The sequence below is a fragment of the Herpailurus yagouaroundi genome, unplaced genomic scaffold (assembly GCF_014898765.1).
Source record: "Herpailurus yagouaroundi ecotype Mexico unplaced genomic scaffold, PumYag 77, whole genome shotgun sequence".
NCBI lineage: Eukaryota > Metazoa > Chordata > Mammalia > Carnivora > Felidae > Herpailurus > Herpailurus yagouaroundi.
In genome coordinates, this window is record NW_024412388.1 from 86,485,697 (window position 1) to 86,509,747 (window position 24,051).

Here is a 24,051-nt window from a genome sequence, read left to right on the forward strand (position 1 = left end):
ATCTTAGGAGGATAAGGACAGCAAGGTATTTGTTCTGGGGAACTCAGTGCATAGTTTGTAAGTGTGTAGGTATGTAAGACAATTGTCGTGCTTTGTTCAATTCAGGAGATAGGTACTATGGGAATACTGAAGAAGGAGGTTTAAACCTGAAACTGGGGATTGGAGGAGATGTTAGAGGTAGGCACCACGATTGCCTTTTCATGCTAGGATGAAAACTGGAAAATAACAATCCAGGTGTTGATTTTAGGTGCTGTGATTTCATTTGCATGGCTTAGCTTGTCTTTTATAATGGTAGGTTAGGCAGGATATTATACATTATGATGTTTGCAGTACAGGCACATTACTATAACTGAAAGGACTGTCTTACTGAGGTTTTTCTTTTGGATTTATCTTAAAAAACTGTAGATTATAGATTTATATTACCTTAGGTAAACATTCTGTAAAGATGAGGGAAATAAAAATAAAAAGAGTTGGGTAACTTTACTGCCTATTCTTTTTTTTCACCCAGTTTTATTGAGATGTAATTGACATCAATGATTATCACAATAAATTTAGTTAACATCCATCATGTCAGAGAGTTACAAAAAAAAGTTTTTCCCCCTTTTGAGGAGAACTTTTAGGACCTATTCTCTTAGCAACTTTCAAGTCTAACAGCAGTGTTAACTGTAGTCATCATGTCGTACATTACATCTTCAGTAGGTATTTTATAACTGAAAGTTTGTACCTTTGACCACCTTCACCCGAATCCCCATTTACTGCTTAGTCTTGATTACATTGATTATAGTAGACTTTAGAGATAGTTGAATTTCTGGCTGTTGTGACACTCAAGGAGTGTTTGTTGTGATGTTACTGTTTGCAAGTCAGTATTAGGATGTTCCATTTAATTGTAAAGTAAATGTGTCAAAAAATGTACTTTTGCTTGTGTTAAGGATAGTCAATGTGTTTGTCAAGAGTGACATTGGCTGAAAACTAGAGGAAGAGGGTATTTTTCACCTACTTCAGTTCTTTGAGTCCATCCATCTTTAGTGTTGGCTTGGCAGTTGGCCTTCCAGGGAACAAGGGCCTTTCAGTTCTAGGGTCAGAGTCAGCAGAGTTTGAATTGGCAAGCCTGGTGTGAATCTTCTTAGGTACTTTTCCTTTCAGCATACTACCAGATTCATAGTCTATACTATTGACCAATTGTTCTACAAACTCATATTAATTGTGCTTGTCTAAGGTCCCATGAGACCACCAACTCTGAGTGCAGTTCTCAGATTGTTTTCTTGGCAGTCAGTGGCTGTGGTTTTCAAATCTGCATTCTCTGACGTTCATAAAACAGTATTTGTGAAAACTCTAAGCCTTGCAAAACATGGAAATTGCACAAGTCTTCATTTTGATGTCTTTTGTGCTTTTAAATTTGTTTTACACTTACTTCTTTGTTTATTGATCCATATGTGTCAGTTTGGTAAGTTTTTGTAGTATCGATGATGATTCATAAATCTGCTAAAGTCAAGTTTTCTATGACATATAATATTAAGTGGGGAGTGAAACAGTACAGACAATAAAGAACATCCAGAGTCCCAGTTTTGAAGACAAATACAGAAAGCATGACATGACAAACATTGACTAGGTACAGAGGTGAGGCTGAGGTAAGGGTGCTCTGCTGATTACCAATGGAATAAAGCTGGTTGAATGTTGAATGTTCCATCTCCAACTATTAGTTTAGTTTTTCTATTTTGTTCTTGTTTTGTTTTTTTTTTTTTTTTTTTTTGCAAGTCTCTTCTTGGATAGGCCCAGGAATGCATTTTTGTGTAGCTATTTTATTTTAGCTTGGGGAAGAGGCTAGACCTATAGGTAGTATTTCCCAAAGTTATGTTGGTTCTTATACTTGGTTTTAAAAAGTCTGAGAGGTTTTAAAAAATACTGGTGCCTGGTTCTACTCCTGGAAATGTTGACATAATTGGTCTGGGGTATTAGGTTTGGGTATTGGGATTTTCAGAAACTTTCTACATAATTCCAGTATGCTGCCAAGTTTGAGAAACATGGCTCTATGTGATCTGCTGTGGCAAAATAAAAATAAAAATAATAAAAAGATTCAAAGGTCAAATAAATTTAGAACTCTCCGTCTTAGAAGTTTAAAAAGCACATTCTTGGGATGCCTAGGTGGCTCACTCAGTTGAATGTAGGACTCTTGGTCTGCTCAGACCATGATCTTGAAGTTTGTGAGTTTGAGCCCCACCTTGGCCTCCATGATGATGGTGAGGATCCTGCTTGGGATTCTCTTTCTTCCTTTCTCTCTGCCCTCCCCTGCTCATGTGCTCACTCTCTCTCTCAAAATAAATAAACTTAAAATAAAAAAATGAAAAGCACATTCTCATTTTAAAGATTCTGAATGGCTCTGAGTAATAGAGGGATCTGTTTGACTTAGTTTAGCGCCAGCTCTTCCAAAGTACTTCATCCTGAATCCCTTCCCACTCCCTGCAGTTTATGTTCCTATCCGGCAGCACCAGTGTTCTGAAACATTCTAGGACACATTTCCTGATCCACACCTGTGTGGAACAAAGTGGATCTCTTGGGATTAGAATAATATGCTGTCATTTGTGGAACTGTTTTTATGTTGTTTCCTGAGAGTCTTGGAAATAGATGGCTTGTCAAATGATAGCATTTTATCTACTATGAACAGGAACATACAACTTTTCTCTTACAGGATGTGTGAGACTAGAAAACCTTTCTTACCAGAGGGCCCACAAACCTCCCAAAGGCAGTCCTTTAATGACATTTGTCATTAAAATGAATCTGTACTGTTTGTATTAAGGGAGGGGTTTGTTGTGTTTTGGGGATGACCCTTAGTGATATCCCTGTTGCTGAGCTGTGTCTTAATGTGGCTGAGTCTTAGTGGGAAATCTCTGAAGCAATGACTCTAGATCATCTGGGCATGCCAGAACTTGTAGGTCTCTGAACAAAGGCTCAAAGGGGTCAACCACTTAGAACTTGGCATTAGGCTGCCTTCTTTCTTCTAAAGCAAAGTAAACATGTGCTGGTAGATGTTAGATGTTATTATAAAATCTATCTCTTCACAGGAAACGTTGAGCCAGATATTTGTTAACTTAAATATGATATTGTGATTTTTGTCAAAGTGTATTTAGCAATTAACTTTGTATTTCAAAGGGAAAGTTTTCCTTACCATGTTTTTCTCTTGCGTATCAAAAATATAGAAACAATTTATTTTATCCTTTTAAAGATTTTATTTTTGTTTTCAATTTTTCCTTCTGATGGCTACCTCTTTGCTTCTCAGTGGTGATCTTTGGGGTTATTTCTGCCCTCATGGATGTTTAATAAACCTTTGTTTTTAATGCTTCGTATGATGAAAAGATCTGCATTAGTTTTGAGTACTGAGGTTGTGCCAGTTTCCTGAGTGTTGAAAATAGATAAAAGTAGATGGCTTATCCAGTACAAACTGTTGAATCCATTCTCAACAGCTAGGGCATGTTGAGTAACTTGGACTACCATGAAAAGCAGTCTCTTTATCAGATTTTTCTTGTTATAGTGGTAAATAAGCACCATTATATAGGATCTGAGAACAGAAACAACTGTCAGGGTCTTTATGACCCACTAACTACATGTAAGGAAGTGAGTTACATCTATTCTGTTTTTGGAACATGGCAGTGCTTCAATGTGAAAATTGGTTCAGATAACTTTTTTTGTTATTCTTATTTTTACGGTCCCAGATCGGTGTTACCAGACTTTCTACTGAAGAGTCAGTGATAAAGGTGGTTTAGAAAAAGATTGCAATCATTTACATTAATGAACATAGTTATTTTGTTGAATGTCTTGTAGATGAAGCTCTTTTCGATACCTGGATTAAAGACAATTTACTATTATTTTTATCTGTGAAGCAGAATTAATGTGGTTAAATGGGTGGCACTCACATGTTGATAAAAGGCCCAGAGCACAGTGCTTGATCTGTTTTTTTGGTGCCCATTATTGTTAGTTCTAAACAGATCCTATTCTGACTTTATGTAACCTTTTAAGCCATGATTTAGAAATGAATTTTTACATATCCGTTTCTTTAGATGAACAGAGAGATTACTGTATGGCCTTACATTAAATCTGAAAAGCAGGAGATTCTGGGTTCTGTGTTTGTTAGGTACTGGTTGTGTTCAGCTTTTGATTTTGCTGCCCCATGAAGTCATTTGATTTTGCTCTTTGAGTGGGAGATGGCTCTGTTCTCCCTACGAATTCTCATCAAATACCTTTTCATCTTGTAGCCTAGGTGATACACGCAATCAGCTCTTTCTTTTCTCTGGAGCTAGTACCTATGTGTCATGGGTTTGTTCAGAGACTGGAAGTCAAGTATAGTTTGGATAATTATGTGAATATTTTGGGGCATTGTCTAGTTCCCAGGTATCCATACAATATAGTCTAGAGCTGAACTGTCCAGTATGGTAGCTAGCAGCTTTGTGTGCTTTTGAGCACTTGAAATTTGTTTAGTCCAAACTGAGACTGTAAGTTAAAGATATATGTTGGATTTTGAAGATTTGGTATAAAAAATGTAAAATTGTCTTCTTTATAATTATGTTGATTAAGAAAATATGTTACTAATTGATTTCACTTGTTTCTTTTTACTTTTTTAAATATGGTTTTGAACAAAATTAAAATTATAATTTTGGTTCTCTTTTGTGGACAGCATCATATTTCCGTTGGACAGCAATGACCTAGATTGAATTTTCATTATTGTACATAGTTTATGATTCAAAATTGTTTTATATAATTTTTGTTTTGTTGGGTCAGTTGTTCCCAGCCACTAGAGTTGTTCAGATATAAGATGAATGATTTCCTGGTAGTGATCATTTATTCATTCATTTGACATCTAAAACATTAATGGACCCAACACTGTGCTAGACTCTGGGCATGCAGACATAAAGGACACATTATCGGTCCTTAAGAAGCTCATGTTCTTGGGGCGCCTGGGTGGCTCAGTCGATTGAGCGTCCGACTTCAGCTCGGGTCATGATCTCACAGTCTGTGAGTTCGAGCCCCGCGTTGGGCTCTGTGCTGACAGCTCAGAGCCCGGGGCTGTTTCAGATTCTGTGTCTCCCTCTCTCTCTGACCCTCCCCCGTTCATGCTCTGTCTCTCTCTGTCTCAAAAATAAATAACCGTTAAAAAATTTTTTTTTTTTTTAAAAGAAGCTCATGTTCTTGTGCGGTTGTGTAGTTGGATTTAGGTCAGTGCTTGGAAGGTGCTTAGATGAATCTTTGAGATGCTTTCCAACCCATTGCTCTGAAGATATTGGCATACCTCCTAACTATTTGTTATCCAGAGAACTCACAGAGAATCATGGAATTAAAACATACGTAGATCATAGCCATCCACGATGTTTCTTCTGTCAGCTCTTTTGTATTCTTTAGTGTAGTCTCTACATTTTATTTATTTATTTATTTATTTATTTATTTATTTATTTATTTAATGTTTGTTTATTTTTGAGACAGAGAGAGACAGAGTGTGAATGGGGGACAGGCAGAGAGAGAGGGAGACACAGAATCCGAAACAGGCTCTAGGCACTGAGCTGTCAGCACAGAGCCCAACATGCGACTCATACCCATGAACCACCAGATCATGACCTGAGCTGAAGTCAGACGCTTCAGCAGAACCACCCAGGTGCCCCTGTAGTCTCTACATTTTAAACCCCGTGACTCTGTTCTTTATTCTTTCTTTGTTTCCAACAGCTTCATTACCGGAAATGCCTTCTTATTGCTTTGTGTGAATATGTTCTTTCATCTCCCGTTTTGGCTCCTCATTATTAACATTTATAAGGTTGCTTCTTTCACAGTGATGTCTAGATTCTTAGGCTACAAGCAGTGGTATGTTGGTAAACAGGCTCTGTAAGTAAAAAGGGTTTGTTGATTTCTGTGGTGTAAATACAGCCACCAGTGCTAATTTGGGTTCTGAAAATTGTTGAATATTCATTCAGTAATCACTTTGTGGGAGCCTATGCTCTATGACAATAGTGGGATTCAGCACTTTCTCTTTTTATCTCATTGTGGATGGTGGTTCTAGTTTTCTTAAATTTAATGTTTCTCCTATTGCTTCTCTGGAAAATAAATGCAAAAATATAATAAAGTTCCAGTTGCTTCATCTATTCAAATATTCATTTAGCTTTTCATTCAACAAATATTTGTTGACTGCCAGCCACTCCCAAGGTCATAGTTAGTGGATTTTTATAATCATTTCATAATACTTTCATGGTTCATTTCGCTACTATGCTGGACGTCACACTTACAAAGAGAGTTGTTGTGTTGGATGGAGTTTAGATGGTCTAGCATGAGGTTGGGTTAAATTTGTATTTGGATGTGTCTAAACAACTGTTGTCTGTAACCTTAGTCTTCCATATTGGGGAGGAATGTAGAATTTCTTCTTCAGCAGAGATGAGTGATTAGAAACCCTGGGTGTTGGGATATGAACTTCTCTCTGAATGAAGAGCAGCATGGTGTTTACCTATTTAAGGGAGTTAATGCAATGCATGGTAAAACTATCATGACAGATAAAGGTAAGGGCTGTGGTGTCCCCAGACAGCATTGGGTGTGCATACTTTTTCCCACAGTTGAAGTCTGTGGATTTCAGTGGTCCTTTGTGGGAGAGGTAACAAACAATACATGTCCTCTTATTCAACTCAGTAAATATTTGGCTCAATAAATATGAATGAATGAGTGAATGAATGAGTGAATGAATACATTGATAAATGAGTGAAAAAGCAAACTGGGAGTTACGTAAACAATTGGGAGCTGTAGTTGTGATAAAAACTGTGGGAGTTTAAAACTTTATATCACATTAGTGTAGTGATGTAAGTTGTAAAAGCTCTTTATAGTCTCTCTAAAGTGTCTGGGTTAAAATAAAAGTGTGTTTAATATCACTTGACAAGCTCCTTTACTTAATTGAAATGTTTATTCAATATCTCTATTTTGTGCTAAGCAGTATGTTAGGTACTAGGGAGAGAAGGGTAAGTAAAAAATGTATAGATCCTGTCTTCTTTGAGGCTGTTACAGAGAGAGGCAGAGAATCAAATAAGCATGCCACGATATGTCAAACTATAGTTGATTAAGTACAATAAAAAAAAGTTGGGGACCTGCTCTAGCCAGGGTGGGGTTGAGGTTTTTCCCTGGAGACTTTGATCTTTGAGTTGGGATCTGAAGGACAGGTAGGGTAACTTAGGCAGAAGGCAGCAGGTGACCTGTGACCAGCAAGAGCATAGGTCCTGTGGTGAGATCAGAGAGCCCTCTCGGAGGACCTCAGGCAAGGTGTGATGGGCAGATTGTAGAGGGGCATAAAATGAGGAGGCCTACACAGGCAGGGCCAGATATCACCAGGATACATTCGTTGACATTTTGAACTTTCCTGTGAGAACAGCGGAAGTCAGTGAAGGGTTATAGTCGAAGAGTGACTGGATTTGGTGTGCTTTAAAACAGATATCACTCTGGTTGCTGCTAGAAGACTGATTAGCAAGGAGAGGTGGGGAGTGGAAAAGCTGTTGCGGGAGTCCACCTGAGAGGTGGCGGGGGCGGGGTATCAGAGAGAAGTCAGTGCAGGCAGTTAAGAGGGGAAGGTAATGGGACACTGTGGTGGACGGGATAAGGGGAATGAGAGATGCAGGGACGTCTGAGTTCTAGCGTGAGGGGTTGTGGAAGCTGCCTCTTTTACGGGATAGCGCTGGAGGACTGGATTATCGTTGTTGTTTTGGGGGGGCAGCTGCAAGAGGGTCTTCTTTCACAATGAATGTGAGATGCCTTAAGACACCCAAATGAGAAGGTCATGTATGTGGTTAAAAATATATATTTATTTATTTAGAGAGACAGAGAGAGAGAGTTAGAGCAAGTGGGGGAGGGGCAGAGGGAGGGAGGTTCCCACGAACCTTGAGATCATGACCTGTGCCGAAATCAAGAGTCGGATGCTCAACCCACTGAGCCATCTCAGGTGCCCCTGTTTTGCAGTTTTAAGGAGTTTGTGCTAGAGACAGAAATTTGAGGGTCATTCGTAGATTGATGGCAGTTTATATGGATTAGATTGTGTAGGGCAGTTCTCAAAATGTGCTCCTTTCTACCAGCTTCATCAGTACCCTCCTGGAAACCTGTTAGAAATGCAGATTTTCAGGTTCTGCCCCCATTGGATCAGGATTTCTGGTGGGATCCAGCATTCTGAGTTTAAGGAACCATCCAGGTGATGCTGATACATGGGAACTCGTCCTGGACTAGGGAGAGGGCATGGAGTGAGAAGAATTTGAGTCTGGGATTGAACCTTGAGAAGCTCTAACTTGTAAGGATTTGGAGGAGAGGGATGGCTTTGCCAGGGAGATTGGGTAGTAGCAGTGTGTGGAGATGTAGAAGAAAAATCCAGGAAGCCAGTGAAGACAGTATTCAAAGGAGTATTATTATTGCTGACAAACTCAGTAAAATGATGCTTGGGAAATGTTCCCTGGGTTTAGAAGAAGCAGATCCAGAGAGACAGAAAGTAGATTACTGATTGCCTGCAAGTGGGGAGGGAAAGTGAGCAGTCACTGAAAATGGCACTGAATTTCTTTTTTGGGGGCTATAGCTCTTTTGGAGTTAGTGGTAATAGGAATTGTGAACATACTAAAAGAAATCACTGACTTGTACACTTTAAAAAGGATAAATTGTGAATTTTATCTCTATTAAAAACAAAGCCCCCCAGGCGTAGCAATATGAAGATAATTGGTAACTTTAGTGTGACATGTTTGTGGTGTGGACGAGGGTGGAAACAGATCAGAGGGTGTTAAGAGGTGAGAGGAGGGAAAATGGAGCAGGGGGAGAAGTAATTCTTCAGAGAAGTCTTGTTTTAAAATTTTTTTTTAATGTTTTATTTTACTTTTTAAGAGACAGCGGGGGACAGAGCATGAGCAGGGGTGGGGCAGAGAGAGAGAGGGAGACACAGAATCGGAAGCAGGCTCCAGGCTCTGAACTGTCAGCACAGAGCCCGACACGGGGTTTGAACTCATGAATTGCGAGATCATGACCTGAGCCAAAGTCAGATGCTCAACCGACTGAGCCACCCAGGCGCCCCTGAAGAAGTCTTGTTTTAAAGAGGAGTCTCAAGAGAGGGTGGTGGTTGAAGGGAGATGTCGAGTCAAGAAAGTTTGGGACAGTTTTTTGTTTTTTGTTTTTTTTTTTTTCTTTTAAAGATGGTAGAGACCTGAAAGTGTTTAAATTCTGTTGGGAAGGACCCAGAGGAGATACCTGGAGAAGAAAGTGATCATCAGTTGTGTTGAATAATGATACAGTTTCAGACTCAAAGGGACTTCTGTAGTTAACGGAGCCTGGTATTTTCCTAACCATCTCCATTTCTTAGAAAAAAATAGGTGAAAAATAATCCTGAAGCAATCCTCCAATTCAAACTTGAACGTAGTATGGGGCAGGTATCTTGCTGCCTTCCAGGGCCAATCATTCTTAGATGCTTCTGACTGTATTGGGTGGTTGAGGGAAGGGAAGGGAAGCAGGGAAGATTGATTTGTAACATGGGAGATAATGTTTCTTTTATAGAATAAAATCTCTCAGCTTAAGTGGACTTTCAATCTTATGTCAGTCACTTCCTTCATTCTACCTCCAGAAGAACCCAGTGCTGCCAATTCCTGAGCCTTATGGGACGTTTCTAGTATTTATTAGGTGGATTCTCTGGCTTTGTCACCTTAATATTCCCTTTTCTTGGTTTTCTAATTTACTACCACTCCTCTGATTTCCAGCTTTCACAATTTTATTGCTATCTTCTGCTCTCTTATTCTCCCTGAGCTTGTTGGATTTCTTTCTTAAAAAGCCTTTCAAAATTCTCTTTTTAGTGTGGATTTGGTAGATACATGTGTTCAGTCTGCCATCTCTACCTTCTCTTTCTCTCACTTTTTCCCCCCAGAGAACATATAACATGTTTTTGTGTCTGTTCACTTTTATAGCTGCTCTCCTTTGTCTAAGTAGGAGCCAGGTTCCACTAATAAGCCATTTCTCCTGCTCAGTATGGAGGCAGGTTTGGGAACCTATTTGTCCTTGTGCGGCTGTCATGAGGATTAATTCTCCTGAGGAATGGGTGTAATGTCCTTTGGTGTGTCATCTCCTCTCCCCAGTTCTGAGAATGTGACCTAATTTTATCGCATCCCTTATTATATTTCACGCTGTAAATTTCTACCTGTCTTTCCATCCTGCTGTGACCGCTTTATATCCTAATTCTGTCACATGGCATGTTAACTCGTCTTCCTCTCTCAGGTCTATAGATTTGATCACCAGGTCACCAGAGCTCTCTTTTCAGTCACTGGTAAAACTTGTGGCTGTGATAGGCCAAGAGATATCATGACAGTCTCACCAAACTTTGCAGACAGTCAGAAAGACTGGGTCTGGAGCATTTCTATGACTTATCTATGTGAACTCATTTAGGTGAGTCTAGGCATGGGAAAATATACTTCAGAGAATAAGAGCACCTCCAGTTCTTAAAATTGTTTTACTATTTTAAATAAGAAAGTTTTTGTTTTTGTTTTATTTTTTCTTTACTGAAGTAGTGATTTTTAATCTTGGGTCTGCAGAGATAGTTCAGAGAGTCACTGAGTTTGGATGACAAAAAATGTCTTTGTTTTCACTTATCTTAATTATATTCAATTATAAATGTTGGAAATAAACTATAGTTGTATTAGCAATATGAATGTCACAATAGAAATTACAGACATTTTTATATCCCATTATAATTTTTACATGCATCTTATATGTTTCATATCTCTTATTATTTATGTTCATTCCTTCTTCAAAATTATAGTCATCACTAGACCTACTAGGTCTTGTTACATATTAATAAAACAGTAAATAATTAAATATGTCTTATAAATTATTTTTTTAATATTTTGATAAATTTAATCGAATTAGTCTTCTGTTATTCATATATATTTTATTTTATTCATTTAAAAACATCATTCTGAGAAGAGGGGTTCACAAGCTTCATCAGATTTCTAAGGGTTCCATGACACATGAAAGATTCTGAAACCTTGACCCAAAGAGACAAGTGCCTGCAAAGGAGTATGTGATTCTTTATATAAACTGCTATTTTGTCTTAGATCCCAAGCTATACCTTTCTCTGGTTTAGTCCATTAAAATTTGCTTTTTAATACATGGTTTGTCTTTACATGATATTTGGAAAAGGGGCTACTTTGCTTTGCACTGACCCGTGAGTTCAGATAGCATTAAAAAAATGTCTTGAAATCAGATTTACATATGTAGAATAATTCTTCCTATTAACGTAGGTTAACTTTGAAGTTTCAAGAGTGTCTGGGTGGCTCAGTCGATTAAGCAGCTCAGGTCTTGATATCAGGGTCATGGGTTTAAGCCCCTTGTTGAGCGAGGCTTCAGCAAACAAAAAACTTTGAAGCTTCAGAACTTAAACATTTCTTTTAAGTTGCTTTGCTTACTTCCTATTTTTATATTAGGTTATCAGGATGTTGAAATCCAGTGACATTGAAGCTTCATTTTAATTCATGACTTAGCAGCCATAGGTTCAAGTTACATTGGGTGATATAAAACTCAGTTTTATGTTAATTATATGTTAAAGCACTTAAAGGTCCTTTTCTCCCCATGGAGCATCATCTGGCACCTTCCCTACTGCTGCCCTTGAACCAACTTTGTGTGGTGCCTTCGACTTTGTCATTGGCAGGTGCCTGACAGCTCTATTCCTTCAGGTCAGCATTGGGGGCTGGGCAGAGAGACTGAGAGCCTGGAGGTCAAGTTTCTTGCCTTGGACACCTTGGAACATTGCTAGTGTTAAAGCTCCAGTGCCAGTTCTTGCTTAACCTCACCTGAACTTGATACTTCAGTTTTATGTTGCCTAAAGCAGGTTGCTCTAAAAACTTAAATAAAGTATGAAGTACTCAATTTTCGGTGCAGTAGGTTCCCACTCCTTTTGATATAACACTTCATTAGAAGTTCTCCTGGATCCTGAGAGGAGATTGTTTGGAAGAATGACTGCTTTTTCCATAGTTTTTTTTGTTTTTTTGGGGGGGAGGGTAGATAGGAGGGGTGTCATTTAATCTAGGAAAATAGCAGCTAGCTTCTGTTGACCTGCCTACATTGTCCTCCTTACATTTTTATGCTTGTATTTACCATATTCCTGATAGGTGGTTGTTCCTCTATGAGAATACCATTGGTGATTATAAATCTTTTACTTAATGGAACAGTTCAGGTCATTGTTAATAATACCAAGAAAAACCATAGTATTTCTTAGGTGCTTCCTATGTGCCAGGCTCTTATATGAAGGACTTTCCATTTATTTTTCTTTTTTTTAAGTTTATTTATTTATTTTGAGAGAGAGAGAACAAGCAGGGGAGGGACAGAGAGAGAGGTAGAGAGAGAATCCCAAGCAGAGAGATCCCAAGAGAATCCCAAGAATCTGTGCTGTCAGTGCAGAGCCCAGTGTGGGGCTTGACCCCACAAACCATGTGGTCATGACCTGACCCGAAATCAAGACTTGACCACTTAACCAACTGAGCCACCCAGGCGCTCCAGGACTTCCATTTATTAAATGTAATCTGACAATAATCCTGTAAATGGTAGATACCATCAGTAACATCATTTCAGAGATGGGAAACCGAGACTCACAGAAGTAAAATAAGTTGTTCAAGGTCCCAGCCAGTATGTGGCAGAGTTGGAACTTGAATGAAGGCAAGCTGACTTGTGAGCTCAGGCTCTTGAATTTGCTTTTCTTATTAATTATGCCTATTGGATTAAAGCAGTTTCAGAAATGCTTCATTTAAGATGTAAGAGTAGTTAACTAGTAGTATCTGATGTGTTGCATAAATTTACCATGTTGACAGCTGTGAAGCCAAACAAGCATATCTTCAATTGTCTTTGGTATTGTCTTATTTGAATATTCTGAATGTACATTTTTAGTATTGTTTTTTTGTTTTGTTTTTGTGTGTGTGTGTGTGTGTATTTATAGGGATGCTTCCTTTGGAAATTGCACTTACAATCTCACCATCCTCGACTGTTTGCAGGGAATCAGAAAGGTAATAATAATTCTCCTTACTGTAGTTGACACAGTAGTTTCAAAATACGAGAAAGGAATAATGTCAATATTCTTGTTTTTCATTGGAGAGAAGAGAGGACAGGCAGTAAGCAGAAGGCTTTCCACTTCTTGAACAATGATTGATCTGTAAAATATAGATTGTTGGACAAATTGAAGGGGTGTCTGCGGGTAACTCTGTAACTCCTTATTGAGGTAGAAGGGATTTCCCTTTCTCATTTAAATTGTTTCTTTTCCCCCTCGGCAGATGGATCACTCCTATCTGCTGCTCTGCCTGTGACATTGCTTTGTCACTGGTTCAGCTTCCTTATCAAGCTAGAGCTTGGTGTGGGAGAGACAGGAAGCCAACCCACACCTCTGTCAGTGTGGAGAACATTTCCATGTTGGTTTCCTACCTGGATATTATTACACCTCTGTGAAGTAGTAAGTAGGCCAGATATTATCTCATCTTTATAGACGAGGAAACAACCCCAGAGAGGTGAAGTCAGTTTCAGAGCCACAGGGAGTTCTTAGCAGGGCTAATTCTAACTCAGATTTACCTACCATATCAAGGGTATGTTATGAATCAATGGTTTGTCAAAGCGTGGGACTTGTCAGAGATGAAATTCTCGGTCCCATCCAAGACTGATTGAACCATAAACTGTGGTAGTGGGGCCCTGCAGTCTGTTTGACCAATCCCCCTGGGTGATTTGATGCACTGTATGTATAGTTTAAAGGCATAGTTATTTATTCATATATATAAAGGAGAAGTTAATCTAAAATATTTTTGAGAATTTTAAGAATGTGTTCTAGAAGCACTAATTTACTGAGAAGTCATGCACTTTATAGTGTGAATTCGAATGAAGGTTCAAAGTGCATCATTCCATCTTGAACATACAGCCATGATTTATCAGTCAGGAATGTACATGTTGCAGAATCCATTGGCAAGGACTGTAAACACACTATCGGCAGTGATTCTTGTTCCAGTTTCTTTTCTCTACCATAATGTAATATAATATGATGTAATATAATATAATATAATAATATAATTGCTACATTTTGAGTTGAGAAAATTGGTATGATAAATATCCTTGTGTTATGTATGTTTTTTGACTTTGATATTTCATTTAAAAATGAATTTAAACTCTGTAAGACTTTAAAATAGTTTTCAAATATTTTTCTTTTCACTTAAAAACTGTCAAAATACTCTAGCCCACCCCACAAATAATGTCACCAACATAGACTTCTAGTAACACAAGTTAAGAACCCTAATTATAGCATTTAAAAAATATGCCTGAGGGAAAGAAAGTACTTGTTTATTGTTATTGTTGTTATTTTTATTGTTATTATTATTTCGCCTATTCTGCCATCTTGTACAGGCTGTTTCTTTTATAAATTTATGAAGTTCAGAAAGAGTTCACCCTGGAATATCCCCACCTGTTATGGTAACTTGGTAACTCGATATAGAAATTTATGACATCCTTCCTGTTATAGAGGGAAGCTGTACTTTGTTCATGAAAAACATCTTCTGTAAATTTCTTGTTTCATCAAATGTTTGGGTTAATATTACCTGAATGTAGATGAGATTTTAGAAAGACCTAATAGAGTGTTCAACATGTCTTTAAGCGACTGAGACACATTACCCCCCGGCACACACTTTATACAAGCCATCATGGTCTGGGCAATTTTTTTGGCAATGAGTACCATGCCCCCTAAGAGTGCAGACAGTTTACAGCTGCAGTGTTACCTTCTTAGGAAGCATATCTTTGTGATTTTGTTGTATGGGCATCATCACACGCACAATTCATATGTGTGTGAACTATCCACAGAAACATACACAAACCCACACTTTAAATGAAGAGAAAGGAAGGAAGGTTATAGCTCAGGGTTTACTCTTCTCACTGCTTTCACTGGAATCAACTGAGTTGCTTTGTTTAAAGATGAAATAATGTAAATAACTTGTTTTGCTCTTAACGGTAGGGGTCGACAAAACAGTGTTGTCAGACCTTATGGTGTGTAAGAATCACCTAGAAGGCATGTTAAAATATTGGTCCTACCCCTAAAGAATCACATTTAATAGTTCTGGCATGGGGTTTAGGAATTGGTATTTTAGATCTAAGTTACCGTCAGTGCTTCTGCTGCAGGTGGTCCATGCTCTGCATTTTGGAAAACACTGGTCTGTAAAATATTTTCAAATACAGATGCACCACAGCTTGGCTTAACAGTTTCTCCTATTTTTAATGACTTGAATACATAATTTTTAAAAGCAACTGTGGGTTTGTACTCTATTATAATTTGTATAGCTTCATGACATAAAAGAAGAGACTCTGTCCTCTTCAAAATATTATATCTGAGCAAGCTGGATCGTTTTGAAAAGGAGTAATGCACGTTTTCTTTGTGTTGTTAAAAATATCAGCTCTTCCTCTAAAGTGTAAGAGCAGTCTAGTACACTTGTACTCTGTCAGAAACTATTACTGTAAAACAAATTCTCTCAAAGCAGGGACAAATAAGGGCCTATTGAGTAAAAATGCCCTTTTTGCTAAGTATCTCATTAATGCTGAAAGGAAAATAAAAGCACCTACAAATTTGATTTTTCTTCTCCTATCTGAAAAGTTAATCACTGTTAGGTATTCTGTCATGGCTTGATATGAATTAATTGCGTCATTCCCAAATGGGTTTTAACTATATATTTGCTAGTATGCTCCATTTTATATACATAATTAATTAATTTATTAAAAAAATTTTTTTTACATTTACTTATTTTTGAGAGACAGAGAGAGACAGAGCACATGTGAGGGAGGGGCAAAGAGAGAGGCGGGACACAAAATCCGAAGCAGGCTCCGGGCTCTGAGCTGTTAGCACAGAGCCTGACTTGGGGCTCAAACTCACAAACTGTGAGATCATGACCTGAGCCGAAGTCAGACGCTTAACCGACTGAGCCACCCAGGCACCCCTATATACATAATTAATTTATTTACACACAAAACAATGTAAATTAGGACTCTAGATCCGTTTTGCAGGACATATTTTCATGTTTTTCTAAGTGTTCAGTCCCACTTGTAAGAAAGTCTCAAAGCAAAATTACTAATATTAGATGATTTCTAGATAGGTGTTATAAATGAAAGGTTTCAAGCTTTTTCCTTCAGGTTAGTGAGGGTCATTTGTGAGCAGGAATGGCTAAAAGTTATCAATTTGGTGTGGAAAAACTAATTCAAGTTCTGCTTTTAGGGATTACAACATGGATTTTTTGACTTTGAGACATTTGATGTGGATGAATATGAACATTACGAGGTTTGTACATTTTAATGTTTTGCAAGATATAACTTCATGTTAATTAAAATCCCTGTACCCCACCACCCCCCAACACTCGAGTATTGCAAATTTAGTGACTGCTAAAATAAACGCATTCTGGCATTTTCCATAGCTGTCAGTTTTGTCCTTTCAGCTTTGGCTATTACCTTTGAACCAGCAGTCACCCAAATTTTGGTTTGGGAAAATGTCGTATCTATAATATTCTCGTATCAAACCTCTATTAGTAATTACTTTGCACATTTAGTTTATAAGAAAAAATAATTTCAAAGTGTAGTTTGGTAGTGAAACTGAGTTACTGTTATTTTAAAAATTCAGGTTCTGTTTAAGACAAAATTGGACTTTTGCCTTGTATTGGTTTCTGCTGCATAAATTTTATTTTGAAATATGGCTGAATTTACCTAGTTCTATGGGTTGGGTGAATTTTTTTTCCTGTGGCATCACAAAGCTTTTGAATAATGTCTTGCCTGCTCAACGATGCAGAGTTTAGTCAAGGGCTGTCCCAGCTAGGCTGTGCTCTAAGATGTTAAAGGAGAGCACTTTCTGAGTAGGAGGAGGAAGAGTCTAGAAGCAGTTAGTTTCTCTGGAAGATGAGAAGCCTGTAGAATGTGAGTAGGCTCAACATTCTATGAAAGGGAGCTCTTCTGTTGGGGTCCTCCAGAAGAGTTGTGAAATGTGTCCCCCTCCTTAGCAAGAGAGGGCAGCCCTCCCACTTTGGGCTCTAGTTCAGGATATCTGTTTGGATAGCCTGCTTACATGTTAAACTTCACATATAACATGTGGAAAGAGATTGTGTTTCATTCAAACATGGTCTTCTGCTTCATTCATCTGTATTAATGGCACCACCATCCCGCTGTTCACTCAGGCATAAGAACAGAAACACTTCTCTTTCCCTCCCTGATCTAACCAGTAGTTGCATTCTCATTGCTGGTGCCCTGTGGTGTGTTTCATCTTTCCTGTCCTTTCGGTTCTACTTCTTTCACTCTGGCGCAGGTCTCACACCTTCTGTCGTAGACTATGGTAACCACTCTAATGAGCCCTGGCCCTTCTCCTATTGGTCTTGCACCCACTTGACTGACTGATCTTAAAACAGAGCTCTCGTCTTGGCCTGTCTTGGCCCCAAACTGCACTGCCCTGCAGAATTGAGGATAGAGTCCTCTGTCCTGGCATTCTTAGCATGGATGGGCTCCAGCCCTCTTGCTCTCCTTGTCTCACTTTGCTCACTGTGTGCCCTCTGCATGCCAGCCCCACCGAGCTGCGTATTTACTGCTTCTTGAGTGTCCCTGTGCCCTGGCCGAGCTTCCTTTCTGCCAGGTGCCCATCTCCTTTAACGGTTCCCCTCCTCCCATTTCATGCGTGCCAGATCTACACAGATCAGCTCTAACTCTTTTGAGTATTTTCTCTCTTCAGTTTCATATGTTACAATTTGTACTTTCCACTTTTCCTGTATCGTGGCTATTTGTGTACAAACTTTTATTTTTTCTTATTGGATTGCAAATTCTTTGGGACATGACTAAGGGGAAAAATTTATGCTGAGTTCTTGGATAGAAAGTTTTAACATCATAAAGCTGCTACTTCTCCTCAAATCAATAAATAGTGCTAAATTTATTAATAAGTTTAGTGCAATTTATTAAAAGCCTTAAGTATTTTTTTTAACCACAAAAGCATTGTTATCATGGCATTTTAGTAATGACCAAAGAATCCGCCCCTCAAACCCTGCATATACATATATTATGTCTGTATTATATGAGCAGAGCTATTTCCTATGAAGCTAACAAAGCTTAAATTTTAGAGACCCCCCCCACTTGCATGGGCACCTTTTAAGGTCCTATACCTAATTTTAAGGGGTGCCTGGCTGGCTCAGTTGGTAGAGCATGTGACTCTTAATCTCAGGGTCATGAGTTCAAGCCCCACACTGGTATGGAGCCTACTTAAAAAAAAGAAAGGTCCTATACCTAATTTTATATTCATAATTATATATATGTGTGTGTGTGTGTATATATATATATTTAATTATTTTAATTTTTTTTTCGAGAGAGACAGAGCATGAGTGGGGTGGGGGGGGGCAGAGAGAGAGGGAGACACAAAATCCAAAGCAGCTTCCAGGCTCTGTGCTGTCAGCACAGAGCCCAATGCGGGGCTTGAACCATGGACCTTGAGATCATGACCTGAGCCGAAGTTGGATGCTTAACCGACTGAGCCACCCAGGCTGCCCCATAATTTTATATTCTTAAAGTGGGCTTCCAAATTTGTTAAGTTTCATGTTCCATGTATATGAGCATGGAGAACATTCTATGGCAGAAAACAAAAGCCATTTCCATTAAAAGAAGGTATTGGGGTGGGGATTCAAGAGGGAGAGGAAGGAACAAATAGCACAATAAAGAGAGAAAATTAGTTGATAACTTTACTTATTCCTTCATCTTTTTTTTTTTTAAACTTTAATGTTGATGTTGAGAAGTAGTTGGAAAGCTGTTGAAAAACCTGAAACAGTACAGTTTCATTCTTGCAAACCAACCAACCAACCAACCAACCAACCAACCAACCAGCCAACCAAAAAAATCTGTTAAGAATGTGGTCATATCCTCACCTGAATAAACAACAACAATAACAACAAAACTCAGGTAATGAGAGACAGGTGGCAGTTGGTGAACATTTGACATTTTCTGTCAAATTACTTCCATTTTTGAGAATGATATGTCCATTCTATCATTAAGCCTAGGAAAAGAAAATCACAAATAGAAGCATGATTTTCAGGGAGTGAGCATTTCATAAATGCTGCTTACTGAATAAATAAAGGAACTCTCTTTTTGACAATCTGTGGGTCTAATCCTTTCTTGTCATAATTTCTCTCACTGTTCTCCCACCTGCTTTAGTGACTCTGGACATTTGCTGAACGTGGGGGATAGCTAGATTCACATATTCCATTTGCCCCAGCAAAGTTGGTATTCCAATGAAGACATTGTGGTTTTCTTATTTATTTATATTTATATTTATATTTATATTTATATTTATATTTATATTTATATTTATATTTATATTTATATTTATATTTATATCCAAGGTAGTTAGCATATAGTGCAATAATGATTTCAGGAGTAGAGTCCAGTGATTCATCCCCTATATATAACACCCAGTGCTCATCCCAACAAGTGTCTTCCTTAATGCCCCGTAGCTGTTTAGCCCATCCCCCCCACCCACAACCCCTCCAGCAACCCTCAGTTTGTTCTCTGTATTTAAGAGTCTCTTATGTTTTGTCCCCCTCCTTGTCTTTATATTATTTTTGCTTCCCTTCCCTTATGTTAATCTGTTTTCCACATGAGTGAAATCATATATTTGCCTTTCTCTGACTGACTTATTTTGCTTAGTATAATACCCTCTAGTTCTATGCGCTTAGTTTTGAAGGGACATTGTGGTTTTCAAAGTAAAATTTTATCATTGATGGCAAATTAGGAGAATGTAAATCTTAGATTATTGGGGGATGTCAGGATGAAGCTTTTCAAAGACACTTTAAAAAAAATGTTTATTTATTTTGAGAGAGAGAGAGAGCATGAGCACAAGTCAGGGAGGGGCAGAGAGAGAGGGAGAGAGAGAATCTCAGGCAGGCTCTGTGCTGTCAGCACAGCGCCCTACATGGGGCTCAATCTCACGAACCCTGAGATCCTGACCTGAGATGAAATCAAGAGTTGGAGACTTAACCCACTGAGCCACCCAGGTGCCCCTCAAAGGCACTACTTGACTGTACTACATTTCATATATAAATTGGCTCAAGAAAAAGCCTAAATTAATGAGACTGCATCTCTATGTGTGATAGAAGGGGAGCTTTATGATAAGAACTCTACTTAAAAAGGTTGTTAATAGCCAAATTATGGAAAGAGCCTAAATGTCCATCAACTGATGAATGGATAAGGAAATTGTGGTTTATATACATAATGGAATACTATGTGGCAATGAGAAAGAATGAAATATGGCCTTTTGTAGCAATGTGGTTGGAACTGGAGAGTGTTATGCTAAGTGAAGTAAGTCATACAGAGAAAGACAGATACCATATGTTTTCACTCTTATGTGGATCCTGAGAAACTTAACAGAAGACCATTGGGGAGGGGGAAAAAAAAATTAGAGAGGGAGGGAGCCAAACCATAAGAGACTCTTAAAAACTGAGAATAAACTGAGGGTTGATGGGGGTGGGAAGGAGGGAGGGTGGGTGATGGGCATTGAGGAGGGCACCTGTTGGGATGTGCACTGGCTATTGTATGGAAACCAATTTGACAATAAATTTCATATTAAAAAAATGTTGTTAATGACAAGGTCAGCAGAATATGAGAAATACTTGTTTTATAAGGTCTATAGATAAATGTTTGCTCATTCTGCAAAAGGTTATATCTATCTTTCCAGCAATTCATGGGTCTATAGCAGTGCTGTCCAATAGAAATATAATGAAAAGTATTTATATATATTTTAAACATTCTAGTAGCCACATTTAGAAAAAAACAATTATGAAATTAGTTTAAATATATTTTATTTAATGCAATTTACGCAAAATATCATTTCAACGTGTAATCAATATAAAAATCATTGATGATGTATTTTAACGTTTGTATTTTTGAGACTAAGCCTTCAAAACTCGGTGTGTAGTTTGCTCCATGGCACGTCTCAGTTTGGACTAGTCACATTTCAAGGGCTCAATAGCCATGTGTAGTGAGAGAACAGATTCTTTTTATTTATTTTTTATTTATTTATTTATTTATTTATTTATTATTATTATTTTTTTAATTTTTTTCTTCAACGTTTTTTATTTATTTTTGGGACAGAGAGAGACAGAGCATGAACGGGGGAGGGGCAGAGAGAGAGGGAGACACAGAATCGGAAACAGGCTCCAGGCTCCGAGCCATCAGCCCAGAGCCTGATGCGGGGCTCGAACTCACGGACCGCGAGATCGTGACCTGGCTGAAGTCGGAGGCTTAACTGACTGCGCCACCCAGGCGCCCCTGTTTATTTATTTTTGAGAGAGACAGAGAAACAGAGTACAAGCAGGGGAGGGGCAGAGAGAGAGGGAGACACAGAATCCAAAGCAGGCTCCAGGCTCCAGGCTCTGAGCTGTCAGCACAGAGCCCGATGCAGGGTTCTAACCCACAAACCGTGAGATCATGACCTGAGCTGAAGTCGGACGCTTAACCGACTGAACCACCCAGGCGCCCCCGCGAGAGGGCAGATTCCACAAGGACAGGTTTGCCCATGAAAGTCGGGGTCCTTCAGAATGACGTGAAGCCTTGGATAAGCAGAACAGGTTATGTCTTCTTGCTTCAGGTAATCTAATTGTTCACCTAAGAGTTAAGGTCCTGTCATATTTAGAAGGCTTGGGGTAAGATATCTCAGGCTCTTGCTTTATTTTTATGTGACTTGCAAAATGGCCCATTAATAATTGATGACCAAAAGTATCTTCCGACATGTGGCCTCTCAGGTCTTGCCAAGCTGTTGCCTGTGCATTTTTCACATCTGCACTGATCAAACAGATGTAATTCTGGAGCTCGGCCACCAAGGTCCCCTGAAGTAACTGTGAGAATGTGGTCCAAAAGCTTCTACTAAGAACCAGTGTCAAAACATTCATACTTTCCCAACAGATTTCTTTTCGGGTTTTCGCAGAACTAAGAAAGCAGCCACTCTTTCGAAACCTAGCCATTAATCAGGTCGCTTGAAAAATGGAAATAGACCTTTTGCCCTGGCAAACAACAATGAAGATGAAAGAGCTTGAGTATTCAAATTATGCACCTAAGTGGACGTGAGGAGCTGTACCCTGGCCCTACCTCTATACTGTTACTGCTCATGTAGGATGATGTCCTGCTTGGGAGACCTAGAAATAACAGCACCCATCCACTGAGTCTGCCTTCAGTCAACCTTTTTTTTTTTTTTTTTTTCAATTTTTTAAACGTTTATTTATTTTTGAGAGAGGGAGAGAGACAGAGCATGAGTGGGGTGGGGGCAGAGAGAGAGGGAGACATAGAATCTGAAGCAAGCTCCAGGCTCCGAGCTGTCAGCACAGAGCCCAACTCAGGGCTCGAACACACAAGCCGTGAGATCATGACCTGAGCAAAAGTCAGACACCCAACCAACTGAGCCACCCAGGCGCCCCTTTGGTCAATCTTTTTAACATTCTTTCTTGGGTAAATAAGGCCTTGCCTACACGCCACTAATCATTAATGGTGCTGCTTTTAAGCAGTTGTTATTTATCCAAGAGAATTTGAAGTTGTGTCTTTAGTTTGTGGTTTGGTGGTCTCCGAGGGGCTTTCTCCTGTTTACCAGACGGCTTGTCCTTTTTGATGATGTGTCTATGTTGGCCACACACAGACAAACTCAGCAGCACCCTTTCCTGGGGAGACGGGAGGAGGAGAGAAGTGCAAGGAAACAAGCTTCAGTGGCAGCGTGTGGATATGCCTCACTGCTGTGGCTTATGTTCATTACCCCAACCCGAATCTGGCCCACGCAATCCCTAGGAATTGCCTTAAATACCTTTTTGGGGATTAGATGGAGCTTAAAGTTTATGTAAAGCCTACTTCAAAAAACTACGAAATCACTTTGACTCCTTTCTCTGAGCTATTTTATATCTTCCACTATCTTTTTATCTCCCCCCCCCCATAAATCTTTCCTTTTTTTGAGAAAAAAAATGCTTTCAGTGATGCAGCATTGTCAGTATGAGGATATTTCCTGGAATTATGGACTTGGCCCTTTGCTTTTCCATGCTGACAAACCTGGACCATGTTAACAGTGGTTACTTGATGGACGTGGTTAGAGCCATGCTTGGCTACTGCAGACCTGGTGACAGAAAGACTGGTTACTGCCTGTGTGGAGTCACTGCGTAGGGCCTCCTTTTGTTTCTCTCCTCAAGGCATACATAGAAAATAATATTTGCTCAGCACCCTGTGGTCATAGCCCATAGCTGTTGATGACTGGCCTAGGGGACTCTGGCTGCCCCCGTCTCTGCCCAGGGATCTACATTTTGTTGGAAAGCTTTGTTCTACAGAAATAACGGTGTACAGATAAACTTTTGTTATATGGGGGACAAGAAGCTGCATTACATTCTTTGTGGCCTTCAGTTGATTACTTTTCAGTTTGTTTATTGAACACTTATTAAATACCTTCTATTTGCTCAGTATATTTGCTGGGTCCAGTCTTTTTTTTTTTTTTTTTTTTTTCTTTCTCAAGAGGTTTCCTGTAATTTCATCTCTTCATGTATGGGGTGAGAACCTTTATTCTTACCATTTGCTATCTTAGAATCTATATATCCCTCTGCCTCGTTCTGTGAATTTATCATGTTTGACCTTCACCACAAGCCCCATTTTCTTGCTGAGCAGATTAGTTGTCTACACAGAATTTCTCATTCATTCATGACAGGCTGAATGTGGAAAATTTTGCTCCTGAGATATTCTAGTGATTTTTCTAGCAGTAAGTCATTTTTATTGCTATTTTCACCTACAGGGTATTCTTTAGGTAAAAGAGCATTGCTATTCTAGAAGGTGATTTCACATTATCTTAGCCACATTATAATGTAGCCCATGTGGGAACTGTTTATAAGGAAGCATTGGTCAATTCTGCATGTCTGGGAATGGGTCCTTCCTTCCTTCCTTTTCTCTTTCCCTTCCTTCCTTCCTTCCTTCCTTCCTTCCTTCCTTCCTTCCTTCCTTCCTTCCTTTTCTTTCTTTCTTTCTTTCTTTCTTTCTTTCTTTCTTTCTTTCTTT

The 24,051-nt window shown here is 38.9% G+C and overlaps 1 protein-coding gene across 8 annotated transcripts in view; it reads left to right on the top strand.

Annotated features, from left to right (window-relative positions):
* The window catches only part of CDC14A (cell division cycle 14A), a 188,182-nt gene that overhangs the window by 68,566 nt on the left and 95,565 nt on the right, over positions 1-24,051 (top strand). For all 8 annotated transcript variants that reach the window (XR_005788797.1, XM_040471106.1, XM_040471102.1 and 5 more), the window contains 2 exons: positions 12,950-13,016; positions 16,241-16,303. Coding sequence is in view for 7 of the 8 variants with exons in the window: in XM_040471106.1 (XP_040327040.1) it covers positions 12,950-13,016; positions 16,241-16,303 (130 nt within the window). In the remaining variant the exon portion in view is untranslated. The remainder of the gene's footprint in view (positions 1-12,949; positions 13,017-16,240; positions 16,304-24,051) is intronic.